Source organism: Pan troglodytes, chromosome 5 (genome assembly GCF_028858775.2).
Source record: "Pan troglodytes isolate AG18354 chromosome 5, NHGRI_mPanTro3-v2.0_pri, whole genome shotgun sequence".
Lineage (NCBI taxonomy): Eukaryota > Metazoa > Chordata > Mammalia > Primates > Hominidae > Pan > Pan troglodytes.
Window position 1 is genome coordinate 171,288,760 of NC_072403.2, and position 17,446 is coordinate 171,306,205.

Genomic DNA, 17,446 nt, shown 5'->3' on the forward strand with positions numbered 1-17,446 from the left:
TTTTTTTTCTTTATGAGCTTGGGGATAGAGAGGGGAGTCATATGAGGTTCTCTGGGAAAGTAAAATCTGAACTATAAGAATCAGTCATCCTGCAGAGAAGGCTGTGCTCCCAGCAGAGAGGATGTCTCAAAGAAGTGTGTGTCCTAGGAAATAAAGGAGGCCGATTGGGAGGAAGGGTGAGGAGAGGCGGGACAGACAGTGCCAGGGGCTCTTGGGTTGGCCCCACACACGCTCAGTGCCTTGAGGCAGAGGAGGAGCAGCAGCTGCTAATCTTCCTCTCCTGAGGTGCCCACCTGCTTATGTGCTCTTCTGGTAGAGACGCTGGCAGCTCCTCCTGCATTTCCTCAAAACCCTTCTGAGCAGCTGCTAAATTTTAGAGCTAAGAAAGTACAAGTGTGATGTAAGGACACTCATTTTCCCCTGTGTCACTAGAATGCAGATCATATCTGGGGAATTCACTTTCGTCATCTCAGTCTTCATGGGGGCTCTCTTGAGAAGCCAGCTTCTGAGTCAATACAGGGGAGACCAGAAGTCAGTCTACCCAAAAGAGGGGCCAGGGCATAAAAGTGAGCTTTGGTTATTTACAACTGGATCTTGCTTTTGACTTTAAGTGAGCATTGTCTACCTTAGTCACCAGACAGAGTCCCAAAGAACTCTTCGGAGTCTGCATATTTTAAATCCATGCTTAAAACACACAGACTTGTCATGATTGAGGCTGTTCAAAAGAAGGTGCCAGAAACTTATATAAGAAGGCGAGGCATGGATTGCTTTTGTTACTTGGCTGAGGCAGAGACTATTCAGAGTATGAAATGTATACTTTTAGCCCATCAAAAAAGTTTCATGTAGGTTTTAAAAATGGAATTATGCTTTTTGCTTAATTTCATATTGTTTTTCAGCTCAGCATATTTAAATTTACTTTGATAGCTTAGATGAGGTTTTAATGGGAATATGTCTTTGGAATGGTCACATGTGAGTTTCTGGAGGCCTAGAATCATTGTGTCAACAGGGAAGGTGGATTTGGAGAATATTTAGGCTTCAGTGTCAAAACAAAATCGATACAAACAGATCCATCTGAATAGTGGTTCTCAGCCCGTCAGTCACCCTTCTGCCACCTCCTTGATGGCATAGAGGCACTTCCCTCCTTGACGTTGACTACTCAGCAGAAGTGTCCCATGGAGCCCCTGAGTATGCATCCTTCCTTATGTTTTAATTTCCTTTTCAAAAAAAGTATCTGTAAAGTTTGCCCAGGACTGGAAATGTATGCCAAACCCACTGCTCAAACTGCCTGCAGAGTTTTGCCTTAAATAACTCCACAACCACTGCATAAAAGTACGCGTAACTGGGAAAACATGAGCTGCTGAGTGAATTGAGATTTGGAAACTCATATGTTCTTAATTGTGCATATCTTTTTATTTAAATTGCAATAAAAAGAATACTCCTAAATAAGATGCAAATGGCTTAGGAAGACTAATTTTACCCAATGGCTTTTCTTTGCTTTCTGCTTAATCAAACTCAAAGTAAAGTATCTCTGTTCTGAGGCCAGAGACTGCCTTGGTGATCCAGCAGCTCAGAAGGCTTGAGGCCAAGGCTGTTGGTGCAATAGGCCTAATAACCCTTTGCTCTCTGAATAGGAATAATTCGCTTTTTAAAAATGTAGTGCATTTTAATTAGTACATGGAATTTGTGTGCCTGACTTAATCAAATAAAGAATTTTATAACATTTAAGTGTGACATTCTTACTGGCCAAAAGCCAGATAAGAGGTCCCTTATGAGCTCTCTAAAATGACAGAGCCACCAGGGATTCTTTACCTCTCTCTTCATCTGTAAGTAGCTAAGCACTAAAAAAGCACATAAAATATCTAGAATCAAGAGGTGAGGAAAGCACAAAGATTAAGATATAGTGGAACACAAATGTGGTGTTGGTCTTTATTACTTCTCTAACCACCATTCTTTTTCTTTTGCTTGTAAGAATGCAAATAAGATGCTTCGAGACTCAGTCTCTCTCCAGATGAGCTAGTTGACTCAGGCATCATGCTTTCCAGCACATTCTCTGTTCCAAGACAAAATTTAGCCCTACAGAAAAGCCTCTCTCTCCGGATCTTTCCCCCTTCCCCTTCTTGGACTTGTTTCTCTTTCCTTGAGGCGCAGAAGCTCGTAACTCAGTGACTTTTAAGGTGGTCCCTTCCCAGCTCCAGAGCCAACCACAGTGTTTCTCAGTGCACCCAATACACCATTGTCATGTTAGCTTCACTGAAGAGGCAGCCTCCAGCCAGGTTCATCCTCTCCCTGTCAACCATAAGTTGCGTGGTTGCTGGAGCAAACGTCCTGCTCTTTTGCATGGACTCCAGGGATATAGTTAGGTTATAATTTGAATTCTGCTTTGTAGTGTTTTGCTCCACCACCCTCTCTCTCTTGGGCTGTGGGACTGAAGCGGAGTCCAGAGTCTTAAACCTGAGCGAGAACAGGGCTAGAGGAGCGTCTCACCAGGGATGAGCTCAGGCGAGTCTGCGCAGAGCAGGGACAGTCCTGATGCAAAGGAACGTGTGCTCAGCAAGCAACCTGTGTTCTAATATGTCCCTTCTATTGCCATTAGCCATGTGTCTCTGCTATGTTAATTGTATTATTTAGAGAATTTATTCAAAACTGAGAAAGTTCAGAAAAAGACATGAAGAATCACTAGTGCTGTATGCGTTTGTAAAAAGTAGAACTCAAAGCCTGTCACGGTTCAGGTGTTCAGTAGTTTGGGAGTCTGTTTTGTTACACAGAAATCAAATACATGTCTCTTTCAAAATATATTTTCTTCCAACTTCAGGTATTATTTTAAAGTGCAAGCACAAAATCCTCATGGCTACGGACCTATCAGCCCTTCGGTCTCATTTGTCACCGAATCAGGTATGAATGACTTCACATTCTGATTTGTTTTACTTTTCTAGAAAATGAAATAAATAATCTAGCATGATGGCTACAATAGAATAAATCCTTACTTTTCTATTTAATGAGCTCATGTTGGATATCAGTTTCTAAAGTAAACATTATTTGCTTTGTGCTAGGTTAAAACTTGGATAATAAAATTAAAAGTAGTTTTCACGGGCTCTCTGAAGAACAGAAAGGTCAAATTCCAATGAAAGGAAAAAATCTAGATTTCAACAACATGGGAAAGATAAAGTTGACTCTATCTGTACAAAACTTAGTTGCAGAGTTTTAAAAAAATTATTGCAAGCACCTGAAGAACACACAAGTCATGTGGCTGACAGGAAGTTGCCTTTCCAATGAGCCAAGACATTGGATTCCCCCTTTAGTAGAAGGCAGATATATCTTTAATTAATATTGAGAGGTTAATTACAGTATCATTCAGTCTTATAAGCAGTATCATTCAGAGCATGCCCTTGCATTTTGGGGTGCTGGTGGGCAGAGCTCTCAGTCCCTTCAAGAAAATGTTCCTGGTCAGGGGTGGTGGCTCATGCTGTAATCCCAACACTTTGGGAAGCCAAGGTGGGATGATCTCTTGAGACCAGGAGTTCAAGACCAGCTTGAGCAACACAGGGAGGTCCTGTTTCTACAAAAAAAAATTTTTTTTTAATTAGCCAGGCCTGGTGGTGCATGTCTGTAGTCCCAGCTACTCAGGAGGCTGAAAAGGGAGGATGGTTTGAGCCCAGAAGGTTGAGCCATAGTGAGCCGTGATCTTGCCACTGCCCTCCAGCTTGGGTAACAGAGTGAGACCTTGTCTCTGAAAACATAGTTCCTATGACCTATGGTCTAATGTAGCACATGCAGAGCCAGCTACTGTGACAGTTCTTGGCCTAGAGACTTTTCCATGTAGGAAGCCAGGCTGAGTTCAGAGCAACCCAGCTGAGCCAGCCCTGCACCCAGCTTCTATTTGGCTAGGTTACCTTCTACATGCAGTCTGAGCCCAGAAAATGGGTCATTGGAAGATATTTTTAAGTGTAATGATTTAAAAATCTACTGAGTCAAAATAAATGAAAACATAAAATCTTTTGTAAGAATATGCTTTATACCAGAAATGTAGGCAAAAGACCTCAAACATGTTTTCATCTATTTATTTAAGAAATATGTTTCTGTTAGTAATTAGGAAACAGCAAGAGAAAACTATTATCTGTGGTTAATTTGCTAAAGTAAGGGATGTGTCTGTGATTATGACCACATTTCCTAAAAACAAGGTGGACCTTGGCAACTATCAGAAGCAATGTGAAAAAAATATTTTAAAAAATTCAAATCCAAAAAGCTATCAAGAAACTCCAATCTGAAATCTTTCTGAGAGTAGAAGTGATATACACGTAACTTCTGGAGCTGCAATCTAAAGTTTTGATAAAACAGCTGTCTTCTACCTTCTCCTCCAAGAAAAACTCCTAACTCATTCTTTATGGCCTCCAAGGGATGGGTGAGGAAAATTCAAGGCCCCACCCTACCCTCTGAATAGGAATCTCTCTAGGAAACACTTTCAATGAGCTCCCAGAGGAGCCTCACACACATGAAAATTGGACAATTAACTTGCTCTGGTCATCTTCCTTTATTCCATCAGTTTATTCAAGTTTCTCCTTCATTTTGTGATAACCTGCTGAAAATGGCTAGGCGAGCAACAGGCAAACGATAAAGTCAGTGAATTATGGCATTTGCCAAACACAACAATTGGAAAATTAATATAGAAAGTCAACCTAGTGTGTGACACAGGCTGTGCCATGAGTTCAGGGTTTTGTTGTCTGTGCTGGTGTCATTTTGTTTGTTTCACTCCACCTGCCCTGGGGTATTTGGGACTTTTTTGGCAGACTGCTGAACTTCAGTTCAGAGCAGGGGAGCAAAGCAAGCATTTGACACTTATGGCCATGGTGTGTCCCTCTATTTTGTGGATAGCAGAGGACATCAGAACAAATGGTCTGTACAAAGCACAGCCTAGGGAGATTTGGGGGTGATGGAAACATTTTGCAGGTTGATTTTGGCAGGATTCCATGAACCGATGCAGGCGTGAACAGTCATAGGATACATATCCTAAAACAGCAATTTACTGTATGATATTTTTTTCAAAAATAAAAAATGAATGGTCTAGATTTACCTAGTTTGTGGCATTTTATAAAAATGAACTTTTTTGGCTGGCCACGGTGGCTCACTCCTGTAATCCCAGCACTTTGGGAGGCTGAGTCAGGCGGATCACGAGGTCACGAGATCAAGACCATCCTGGCTAACACAGTGAAACCCTGTCTGTACTAAAAATACAAAAAATTAGCTAGGTGTGGTGGCGGGCGCCTGTAGTCCCAGCTACTCGGGAGACTGAGGCAGGAGAATGGCATGAAGCCGGGAGACGGAGCTTGCAGTGAGCCAAGATTGCGCCACTGCACTCCAGCCTGGGTGACAGAGCGAGACTCCATCTAAAAATAAAATAAGATAAAATAAAAATAAAATAAAAAATAAAAAATTAGCCAGGCATGATGGTACATGCCTGTAATCTCAGCTACTCAGGAGGCTGAGGCAGGAGAATCACTTGAACCCAGGAGGTTGAGGTTGCGGTGAGCCGAGATCGTGCCATTGCACTCCAGCCTGGGCAACAAGAGCAAAACTCCGTCTCAAACAAAACAAAACAAAACAAAACAAACAAACAAACAAAAAAAGAAATTTTTCTAAAGCAGAATTCCTTAAAAAGCTAGTGTCATATTCTCTTAAGTGGTGTTACTTGGGCTAAGGTAGAGACAGGTTTTACATTTGTTGAGGTATAAATGGCATACAGTAACCTGCACCTACTTGAAGTGTACATCTTAATATATTTTGAGTTGTGCTTATACCCATGAAGCCATTGTCACTGTCAAGATAGTGAGCATATCTGTCTGCTGGACAGTTTCCTCCTGCTACTGTGCAATGCAGCTTTCCCAGGCCCCTTGTCTCTCTAGTTTATAGGCAAACATTCATCTGCTTCCTGTCACTATAGATCAGTTTGCACTTTCTAGATTTGGGTATCAGTAGACTCATACAGTATGAACTCCTTTGACTGGCTTCTCTCACCTAGCATAATCATTTTGAGATTCATCCAAACCATTGTGTGTATCATTAGTTCACTCTCTTTTACTAGTGAGCAGTATTTCCTTGTATGGCTGTGCTACAGTTTGTTTACCTAGTCAGATCACCTGTTGATAAACACTTGTGTTGTTTCTACTTTTTGACTATTACAAACAAAGATGCTATAAACATTTATGTGGAAGTGTTTGGATGGACATATGTTTCCATTTCTCTTGGATAAATGACTGAGTGGAATGGGTGGATTGTGTAGTAGGTGTACGCTCACCTTTTTAAGAAACCACCACACTATGTTCTAAAGGTAGACAATTTTTTTAAATGAGTACTGAATTATTTTGTAATATATAATATCAAAACCTTACTATTTTCAGGGATCCACAGCTTCTATGTAAATAGCAACACACTCTAACTAGAAAACAGTATTTCTCAAAAGGAAATGTTTAGAAAATAAAACCAAGGAAAACGTTGGCATCTATCAAACCTTATCTTTTTCTTTATTCTAATTTGGTTAGCTATTTCAGTTACACTAACCATTTAAAGAATTGCATGATTGTGAAATATGGCACAGAGTCCATTATTTCTTTTTCATTCTACAGATAATCCTCTGCTTGTTGTGAGGCCCCCAGGTAAGTTTATCTTCTTGATAATCTGGACATTCTGGTAATCAAGTTGAATATTGAATATGAGATTGTTGTGATTACTCACAATTAGAAAGTCTGGACCATCTTCACAATTTTCTGTCAACTTCTATGCTTTCCTTGCACTCGTCATCCTGATCTTCTTTACTCTGTGGGAAAGAATGACCTGGGAATTTTAAAATAGAGCCATAGCAATCAACATCTATGAAAAAACACTATGGAGTAGCCAGTCCTATGAAACAGATACTTTATTTTCATGACCATTTGAATATTTTAAATCACTGGAAAGGTAGCAAAGTGCAACAAGTAAAACAGCAAGTTTTACATTGTTTTTCAAGGAAATTGAGAAAGCCTTGTTGCTTAACTGCAAATCAGGTCTTCTGAGTGGCAAGAAGTGGAGTCTATGCAGAGGGACCTGGGGACAGGATGGCATGCCCCAAAAGACCCAATCTGCCCTTACAGCTTATTTCTCTTGCTGTTTAAAAACTTCTTAACTCTGAGAATCCCTTATTGAAATGTGAATACTTTAAATATGTTCAGGTAAATGGAATGCCCCAAATGTACTTTAGTACTAAAAAAGACAGAGAAAGAGAAGGAGGGCAGGAAAATTTTGCTCAAAAAAGCCCTGCAAGGCTGGGCATGGTGGCTCATTCCTGTAATCCTAGCACTTTGGGAGGCCAAGGTGGGCGGATCGCAAGATCAGGAGTTTGAGACCAGCCTGACCAATATGGTGAAACCCCGTCTCTACTAAAAATACAAAAATTAGCCGGGTGTGGTGGTGTGCACCTGTAATCCCAGCTATTCAGGAGGCTGAGGCAGGATAATCCCTTGAACCCAGGAGGTGGAGGTTGCAGTGAGCCGAGATCGTGCCACTGCACTCCAGCCTGGGTGACAGAGTGAGACTCCATCAAAAACAAACAAACAACAACAACACAACACAAACAAACAAACAAACAAAAAGCCCTGTAAGGAAAGGAAGGTACAGGAAGTCAGTCCAATTTCCTGGCACTTTGTGTGAGAAGACACACTGTGGAGTGCTTACCCTTAGCAGGTGTGTTTTGTGTTGTCAAGGCGGTGAGCCTATCTGGATCCCATTCGCTTTCAAACATGATCCCAGCTACACGGACTGCCATGGACGGCAATATGTGAAGCGCACGTGGTATCGAAAGTTCGTGGGAGTTGTTCTTTGTAATTCACTGAGGTATAAAATCTACCTCAGTGACAACCTGAAAGGTAAGTCTTTGTGCATGGTTGGCTATGGAAGGTATGGAACATTTTGATTTATCAAGTACAAACTTGGCACCCCAGGTGCATCAGAATGTTTATGAGGGCTGGAACTACGATTATGGCTCACTCTGCCTCTAATACAAACCAATTTTACAGATTCTACTTTGAGGATACTAGTTTTTACACTGGCAACCCAAAAATATTTTAAAAGATTTACTATGTTGGCCGGGCACGGTGGCTCACACCTGTAATCGCAGCACTTTGGGAGGCCGAGGTGGGTGGATTACTTGAGATCAGGAATTCAAGACCAGCCTGGCCAACATGGTGAAACCCATCTCTACTAAAAAGAAATAAAAAATGAACAAATGAAAAATTCACTATGTCTTAGGAATGACATAGTGACTGGCTATGTCATTCCAAAATTCTATTAGAAATCTAGGGTTTTTTTTTTTTTTGCCACTAATACAATAATAATGAGTACGAGTGTGAGCTGGAATAATTGAGGAAAAGTTTCCTCTCCAGCCCCTGACACAGCCACAACTTTACAGAGAAAAAATGTAAATGGTGGAACATATATCAGCAGTAATATTTGTTCTGTGTCCTAATAAAAATCACATTGTTTTTATCATGGTGGGAGATTAAAACAAAGAATAACTCGAGTGCTTTGAGCTGCTAACACTTCCTAATGCGATTTCTATTCAGCTGGCTTTTCACTGACCCACCGACACAGCAAATTTGTTTTTTATTTTTAAACTTGCACAACTTTAAATTTTTCAGTGTATACATTGTTAAAACTTTACCTCAGCTGGTCTACATTTTGTTGTTGGTCAAAAATATATTTTGGGCATTTTTTGTTGTTTTTCTTTTTCTTGTTAGTAGTGATCATTTAAAAACTATCAAAACAAAGTCCCTCCTTCGACCCCAACCCTAGCAATTTATGTGTATATACTTCTCCCCACAAGTGCGGTCTGTCTCTCTCTCTCTCTCTGCTCTTTTCTTTCTCTTCCATCACTGTCCTTTTCCTCCCCTGCTTCAGAATTCCTAGGAGAGGCTGCATAACCATGTGTCACATCCCAGGATTGGGAGAAACAAGTTTGTCCTACTGTGCAGCCATGGCTCAGGACCATGGACAGCGTCTCATGCCACAGGCCCGCCCCCTCCTAGTTACACATGAAAATAGATTCTTCTATTTGTATAGACCTTCCTGCTTTTCATAATAACTTCATGATGTATTCTCCAGCTATCATAGTTTTCATCGTTCCTTTTTTTTTAGAACTAAGGAATAGAAAAGTCTACTCGAAACTGCCTATAGTGTTAATGCTGTAGTTCCAACTTACTGGACATCATTAAGTATTTAGCATACTTTGATCTTGCTGAATTCTTACAACCTTTATGAGATTGGTGCCATTATCACCATTTTCAGACATGAAAAATACAGCACACACAGTTTAAGTAATATGCTGAATTCAAACAGTCTCCAAAGCTTGTGCAAAAAAACTCCTAAACCAGTTGTGACTTTCTGTACCTAGTCATGGACTCAATCAATTCCTTCATGCAGATACATTCTACAGCATTGGAGACAGCTGGGGAAGAGGTGAAGACCATTGCCAATTTGTGGATTCACACCTTGATGGAAGAACAGGGCCTCAGTCCTATGTAGAAGCCCTCCCTACTATTCAAGGTAATACAAACAAATGCCTGATATATTACCCTGGGAGGTGGGAGAGAAGGATTAATAGAGGGGGAAAATCCACAGTAGGTCTGCCTTTGCCTTGTCATTCGAAGATGGATGTTGGGAGCACTTAAGGTCATAAAAATAAATAAAATAAAGAATCAACAAAATACTTCCATTATGTATGGGTGAGGGGGTGAGTCTCAAGGAGGTGGGGAATGGCATGAACAAAGGTACAGAGAAGGCAAAGATAAACACACATGCAGACCTACCGTGATATGTTTCAGGAGGTAACGTATAAGCTATTTGATTGTGGCATTATAAGGTGAAGACAAAATACACTAATTTCAAAGGTTAACAATTTAATGTTACTAACTCTCTCGGTCTCCAAATGAATAAACAGAACAACTGAGTACAGTCTAGCACCCTTTTGACTATGCACTCAGCTCTGAGTGATCAGGTATTTTCCAGACATGAGATGCTCTGATTTGCTAAATTTTTAGATTGGAAAAAATGCTGTAGGTAGCTACATGAATTACCCATTTTCAAAAAATAAAATACAGTAAAATACAGAAAAGAGTAAAATAAGCATATTAGTCAAGGTTCTCTTATCCAAAGAAACAATCAATAGGATCTATCTCTCTCTCTCTATATCTATCTATCCACCCATCCATCTATCCGTCTCTCTCTCTCTATCATCTATCTATATCTATCTACTCATCTACCTATCTATCCATCTATGTATGTATGTATGTATCCATCCATCTCTCTATCCATCTATCTATCCATCTATGTATGTATGTATGTATCCATCCATCTCTCTATCCATCTATCTATCCATCCACCCATCTATCCATCTATGCATCCATCTATCTATCTATCTATCTATCATCTATCATCCATCCATGTATCTATTATTAATCTATCTACACATCTACTTATGTATGTGTGTATCTATCCGTCCATTTATCTATTCATCTATCTATCTATCCATACTGTCTATCCTTATATTTATAACTATCTATCCATCCGTTCATCTGTTTGTCTATCTCTCTATCCATCATCTATCTATCCATACTTCAATCTATCTAACCACCTATCCATGTATCTATTTATCCATCCATCCATCCATCCATCCATCCATCCACCCACCTCTAGGTATCTATCTATCTATCTATCTATCTGTCTGTCTGTCTGTCTATCTATCTATCTATCTATCTATCTATCTATCTATCCACTTGTTTATCTAGGTATCCATCCATCTGTCCATCCATCTATCTATCCATCTGTCTATGTATGTATGTATGCATGTATGTATCCATCCATTATCTACCTATTCACATCTATCTATCATCTGTCTATCTATCTATCTATCTATCTATCTATCTATCTATCTATCTATCATCTATCTATCCATCCATCCATCTATTCTATCTATCTATCTATCTATCTATCTATCTATCTATCTATCTATCCATTTGTTTATCTAGGTATCCATCCATCTGCCCATCCATCTATCTATCCATCTGTCTATGTATGTATGTATGTATGTATGTATGTATGTATGTATCCATCCATTATCTACCTATTCACATCTATCTATCTATCTATCTATCTATCTATCTATCTATCTATCTATCCATCCATCCATCCTATCTGTCTGTCTGTCTGTCTATCTATCTATCTATCTATCTATCTTATTATTTTAAAGAACCATCTCACACAATTGTGCAAACTGAAGTCCAAAATCTGCAGGGTAGGTTGTCAGGTTGGAGATCCAGGGAAGAGCTGATGTTGTAGTTCAAATCCAAAGGCCACTTGCAGGCAGAGTTACCTCTGGTTAGGGGAACCTCAGTCTTTTTCTATTCAGGCCTTTGAATGATTGGACAAGGCCCACCCACAATATGGAGGGTCACCTGCTCTAGTCAGTCTGGTGATTTAGATGTTAATCTTGGCCAGGCACTGTGGCTCACACCTGTAATCCCAGCACCTTGGGAGGCTGATGTGGGAGGATTGCCTGAGCCCAGGAGTTTGAGACCAGCCTAGGCAACATAGTGAGACCCCATCTCTACAAAAAATAAAAAAATTATCCAGGTGTGGTGGTGCATGCCTGTAGTCCCAGCTACCCAGGAGGCTGAGATGGGAGGACTGCTTGAGCTGGAGAGGTCTAGGCTGCAGTGACCTACAGGTGACCTAGTGATCTAGAGGTCTAGGCTGCCTTTTGGTCAAAGAGCCATTTGGTCTGTCCTGCAAGTCTGTCTTGGTTTTGCGGCCCCACTGCAAGAGGACAACAGACTGGGTAACAGAGCAAGATCTTATCTCCAAAATAAAGAAAAAGAAATAAAATAATAAATGGTAATCTCATCTAATAAATAGTTTACAAAAACATTTAATGTTGGATCAGATATATAGCCTAGTCCAGTCGACACATAAAATTAACTATTACAACAAATCTACAAACTATATCACCTTTCTTCATTTTTTTCTGGGTCTTACAGTCCCTCAGGGTTACTAGTGCCTGCATTATCCATATTCCATGGTGTCCCTATGACTGTGGTCATGGGACTGGCCCTGAACAGAGCTGCTGGGTATTCAACACACTCACTGGTGGAAGGGCAGGCAGCTATTTATTTGGCAAAAGTAAACAGGGCCAAGAGTGTGAGAGCAGTTACTGAGTTTCCAGAAAAATTTTTAGAAGGTTGGAACATCCCTCCTACTTCAAGGGAGAAATGGTCAGAAATGCTACAGGTTTTTTTTTGAGAGATTTCCTTGAAAAGACTAAAAATCTACCCCAGAGTCCAGGAAATAAGCCTTGGAGGATAGAGGTAAGTTGGGGGCCCTGAGCTCTGTAAGGATGGGGCAGGAATCTGGCTCAATGTCATCCATCCAGGTCAGGGCCTGCCCAGTAGTGAGTGCTGACTAGCAACTGGCTAAAATTATCTTCCTCCGTGGGGAGAGAGAGATCATGCCATCCTAGCTGTGTCACACATGTGTGGGGACTGGACAATCTCTACAGATCTGTTTGGGATAAAGAAATACTTTACACTTAGTCACTGGGTTCCTATGGAGGAGGCCTGAGCTGGTCCCCAGCTCCAGCATGGCCCCTGAGTTACAGCTGGGCTTTCCCAAAAGGCATAAGAGACAGGTGGGGAAGACCCCACCCCAGGCTGGGGTTGGGGCTGGGCCCGAGGTCCTGGCCCTTCCCCAGGGCTATGGCAACTACACACAAAAATGGTTCAGTTTATTTGAAAGTAGCATTTTGTCACAAGAACAACTTACCAGAGGCCTTCTGTCTGAAGGAGGCTGTAAGGATGAGTTCTACCTGTTGGTTCAGGGGCCTCTGATGCTTTTCCCCTCTCCTGTTGCCCTTCCAGGCTACTATCGCCAGTATCGTCAGGAGCCTGTCAGGTTTGGGAACATCGGCTTCGGAACCCCCTACTACTATGTGGGCTGGTACGAGTGTGGGGTCTCCATCCCTGGAAAGTGGTAATCACAGGACCGTCATGCTGCAAGCTTGCCCTGCCCAGCCCCACCAACTAAGTCGCACTAGGGGATGTGAGCAAAGACAGCCAGCGTGCTCAGCCCCACTACCCTAGGTGCCAGGAAGGTCACAGATGGACACTGGCCGTTCTGGTCATCTCAGTCTGGAACTCAGTCCCACTTCTTGGCCTGGACAATGAACAGGATTCAGTTTTGCTGTTAACTTTGCTTCTCTACTTTTTTTTGTTTGTTTGTAATAGCACATCCCAGAGACATCAGAAACCAGCAACTGATTCAGTGTGATTTCCAGACTTTTTAGGCATGAAATTTGGACACTTCAGTATTTCCAGGAATAGCATATGCACGCTGTTCTTGCTTCATGGAATGCTACATGCTTTCTGTTTTTCTCATTTTGGATTTCTCCAACACTAACTGAATTTAAGCTTCAGGTCCCTTTGTATGCAGTAGAACGGAATTATTAAAAACACCACCAAAGAAAATAAATATATCCTACTTGAGATTTACTCTATGGACTTACCCACTGCTAGAATAAATGTATCAAATCTTATTTGTAAATTCTCAATTTTGATATATATATGTATATATGCATATACATATCCACACTTGTCTGCAAGAATATTGATTAAAATTGCTAAATTTGTACTTGTTCACCAGATAAATGTGTGTGGGAATTTTTGGGCAAAAGTATTGTGTATTAACATCTTTTAGAAGCATCCAGGGATACATACTGTGCATACTCTAGGAACAGTGGAAGGTATGCATTCTTTTTGTGGGTGCTGCGGGGCTCTGAAATGATGAGGAGGATGAGATACCATCAGTATCAGTACTAGAACTGGCCACAACATTGACCACTGCACACCAAGTGCTTTCCACCTGAGGCGATGATCTTTCCACATCCACGGGGAAAATATATTTGTTGCCGCCATGGAGGCATATCCAGTATGTTCCAGATGGATAAAGATTTTAGATCCTAAATGATTTAAAAGTCTTGTTTTTAAGAATTTCCTTTGTCTTTCCTTCTTAGCTCAACATCTGCTCATTGAAATAGAAGCATCTTGCCTCTCTTGACTGTAGCACAAGAGGGTTTATTTAAAGACATTTCATTCTGATTATTATTATTATTTTTTTTTGAGATGGAGTTTCACTCTTGTTGCCCAGGCTGGTGTGCAAAGGCGCGATCTTGGCTCACCGCAACCTCTGCCTCCTGGGTTCAAGCGATTCTCCTGCTTCAGCTTCCAGAGTAGCTGGGATTACAGGCATGCACCACCACACCCGGCTAATTTTATATTTTTATTAGAGATGGGGTTTCTCCATGTTGGTCAGGCCGGTCTCGAACTCCTGACCTCAGGTGATCTGCCCGCCTCAGCCTCCCAAAGTGCTGGGATTGCAGGCGTGAGCCACCATGCCCAGCCCTCATTCTGATTATTTTTAAAACATGCTGTCCTTTCCATAAGCGTGGCTGGTCCCTGTCCCTAAGGCAGCACAGTGCCATGAAGGGCTTATCTTCTTTCACAAAGCTGTCAGCAGAAGAGCAGCAATGGTGGAAATGGGCCGGAGGCAATTGCTTTTCTGGGACCTTTGGACTGCACCCCTATGCAACCCATTCAACTGCAGAATGCAGTTCCCGCTCCTGGAGTTGATTATTATCAGTGCCAGCACTGAATTGAGGTGAAACCTAATGTGTCTGGCAGGTTTGAAGGTAAAATGTACAAAGACGGAAGTAACTTGGCAGGGTCTTTGTGACGGATCCATGATGTCTGATATTTTCCTCATATTCTACAATCTCCTTTCTACAGTCAACAACAGTAAAGAAAATACAAGCATTCTGACCTCCTGGAAAAGTACTAGAATTCCTTAGGGAGACAGATCATCTGTTATCCACGTTTTAGTTTGGAAAATAGGGTAGGAATCTTTAAGCAGCTTTGGGGTCTCTTATACATAAAAAGGGACTTCAAGAAGGAGATGGCCTATTTTTCACACTAATCCACATTCAAATATGCTTGCAATGCCAAGCCAAAGATAAGATCTTTAAATATAACTGAATTTCTTAATAAGCACATTACTTGCTTCCTTTATCTCCTCTCCCTCCAAATTTCTGTGTCAGCATCTGTATTAGTCAGTTTTCACACTGCTGATAAAGATATACCTGAGACTGGGTAATTTACAAAAGAAAGAGGTTTATTGGACTTACAGCTCCATGTGGGGAGGCCTCACAATCATGGCAGAAGATGAAAGGCACGTCTCACATGACTGCAGACAAGAGAAGAGAGGTTGTAAGGGGAAACTCCCATTTTTAAAACCATCAGATCTCGTGAGACTCATTCACTATCATGAGAACAGCACAGGAAAGGCTTGCCCCATGATTCAATAATCTCCCACAGGGTCCCTCCCACAACATGTGGGAATCATGGGAGCTACAAGATGAGATTTGGGTGGGGACACAGAGCCAAACCATATCAGCATCCACCAGCAGATTGCTCATTTCCTGCAAATGTTTTCTTGGGTCTAAATAACTCAGAATGCACGAGAAAAGAGCCATTTGGTCTGCCTAACAAGCCTGTATTGGCTATGGGGCCCCACTGGAAGAGGTGGGCATTAGGGCACAACATAGAGACACAAGTGACTGCTCCTCTGTGATTCGCCACCCCTGAGAGGAGTTTATGCTCACTTCACAGAAATACAAAGAATTCACTGGCATGCACTCATGCAACGATTTTTGAGCTCGGCCTGACATCTTTAGGCTGTATTTGATTACAGACATTTGAACGTTTATTAAAAATAAATGTTTGCAATTTTAGATGAAAATTACCATAATTCCCAAATGACAAGAGCTGCCAAAACAAAGACAAAAACAATGCATCCAAGCATAGGTGGTAAGACTGATTATCAATATTCTGCCCAAATTAACCAAATCTCCAGAACCGTGTAAATTCTGGAAGCCACATTTTAGGAAGGCTATTTGCAGGGAGATGCCAAGAAGGAGACATTCAAGTTAGTAAGAAGTTTGAAAGCCATTTCGTATAAAGTTAGGAAGAACTTGGTGGGAATGTTTACCTAAAGAGGGAAAACCTCTGTTTAAAAAGCCTGCGAGGAAGAGGACAGTTTGCCAACCCTTGAGGTCAGAAGTAGATACAAGTGGGAATCAGGAAAACAAAACTTGGCCCAATATGACAAAGAATTTTAGAAGGATCCAACTATCAAGTGAGCCTCCTTGGGAAACGATGAGATGTCTGTCCCTGAAAGACTAAATATAACTGGAAATGTCTAAACCTGCAACTTGAGGCCCCTGGCTTGTTTCTATGGCCTGTGAGCTCAGGACGTTTTTTATTTTTTATTTTTTTAACCTATTTAAAGGGTTGTAAGCAAAGCAGCTAAATAGTGTTCAACAGGGGCCACATGAGGTTCACAAGCCCTAAATATTTACTGTTTGGTCCTTTAGAAAACAGTTTTTGTACCTAGCCGGGCGTAGTAGCTCACGCCTGTAATCCCAGAACTTTGGGAGGCCGAGGTGGGCAGATCATGAGGTCAGGAGATCGAGACTATCCTGGCCAGCATAGTGAAACCCCATCTCTACTAAAAATACAAAAAAATTAGCTGGGGATGGCAGCGTGTGCCTGTAATCCCAGCTACTTGGGTGGCTGAGGCAGGAGAATCACTTGAACCCAGGAGGTGGAGGTTGCAGTGAGCCAAGATCGCGCCACTGCACTCCAGCCTGGGAGACAGAGGAAGACTCCATCTCAAAAAAAAAAAAAAAGAAAAAAAAAAAGAAAAAAGTTTTTGTACCCACAGATTAGCATTTTCTTGATGTCTGAAAAAAGTTTAAGCTATGTCCTAATTTAAAAATGAGCACAAACTACTTAACAGATGTCTGTTCCCTCTTCTCTTACTTAAATTATCTTTATTTTCACCATCACCTCCCAGTGCCGAACACCTGAGCTCTGTGTTTCGTGGTTGGATCCTGGGTTGCCAAGTTCCTATTTGGTCAGTCCCTGGCCTGTGGGGCGGTCTCAGGAAGTGGCATGCTCTTCACGAGGGATCGTTCATCTCCAATATAACCATTTTGTTAATAATAGTTGATAATTCCCAGCTTTTACCAGATGAGTTTTGACTTATTTTTCCTCCTTTGACCTGTTCAAGCTACATATCTTGGTCAGTTCGAGAGGGTGGGGGATTTGAGAATGTGAGGAGGAGTGGGGTTAGAAAGGGTTTGCCTATCTGGGCAAGGAAAGAGTTCCTAGTCGATTGGGCACAATGACAAAATGATTCCATGGATAGAATCGTCCCATGTTGCTGGAACACCTCACGTGTTGTGAACACCTTAAATTCCTGCCATCCCTTCTCTGATTCCCCACCTCCCTGTAGTTTGCACAGGATTTATCTCTCTGTA

The 17,446-nt window shown here is 41.4% G+C and overlaps 1 protein-coding gene across 2 annotated transcripts in view; it reads left to right on the forward strand.

Annotated features, from left to right (window-relative positions):
• FNDC1 (fibronectin type III domain containing 1) overlaps window positions 1-13,768 on the forward strand; it is a 102,217-nt gene extending 88,449 nt beyond the window's left edge. For both annotated transcript variants that reach the window (XM_518834.8, XM_009452328.4), the window contains 5 exons: window positions 2,813-2,892; window positions 6,618-6,647; window positions 7,731-7,892; window positions 9,445-9,567; window positions 12,933-13,768. In XM_518834.8, the coding sequence (XP_518834.8) occupies window positions 2,813-2,892; window positions 6,618-6,647; window positions 7,731-7,892; window positions 9,445-9,567; window positions 12,933-13,048 (511 nt within the window). In that variant the 3' untranslated portion in view covers window positions 13,049-13,768. The remainder of the gene's footprint in view (window positions 1-2,812; window positions 2,893-6,617; window positions 6,648-7,730; window positions 7,893-9,444; window positions 9,568-12,932) is intronic.
• The last annotated feature ends 3,678 nt before the right edge of the window (window positions 13,769-17,446 follow it).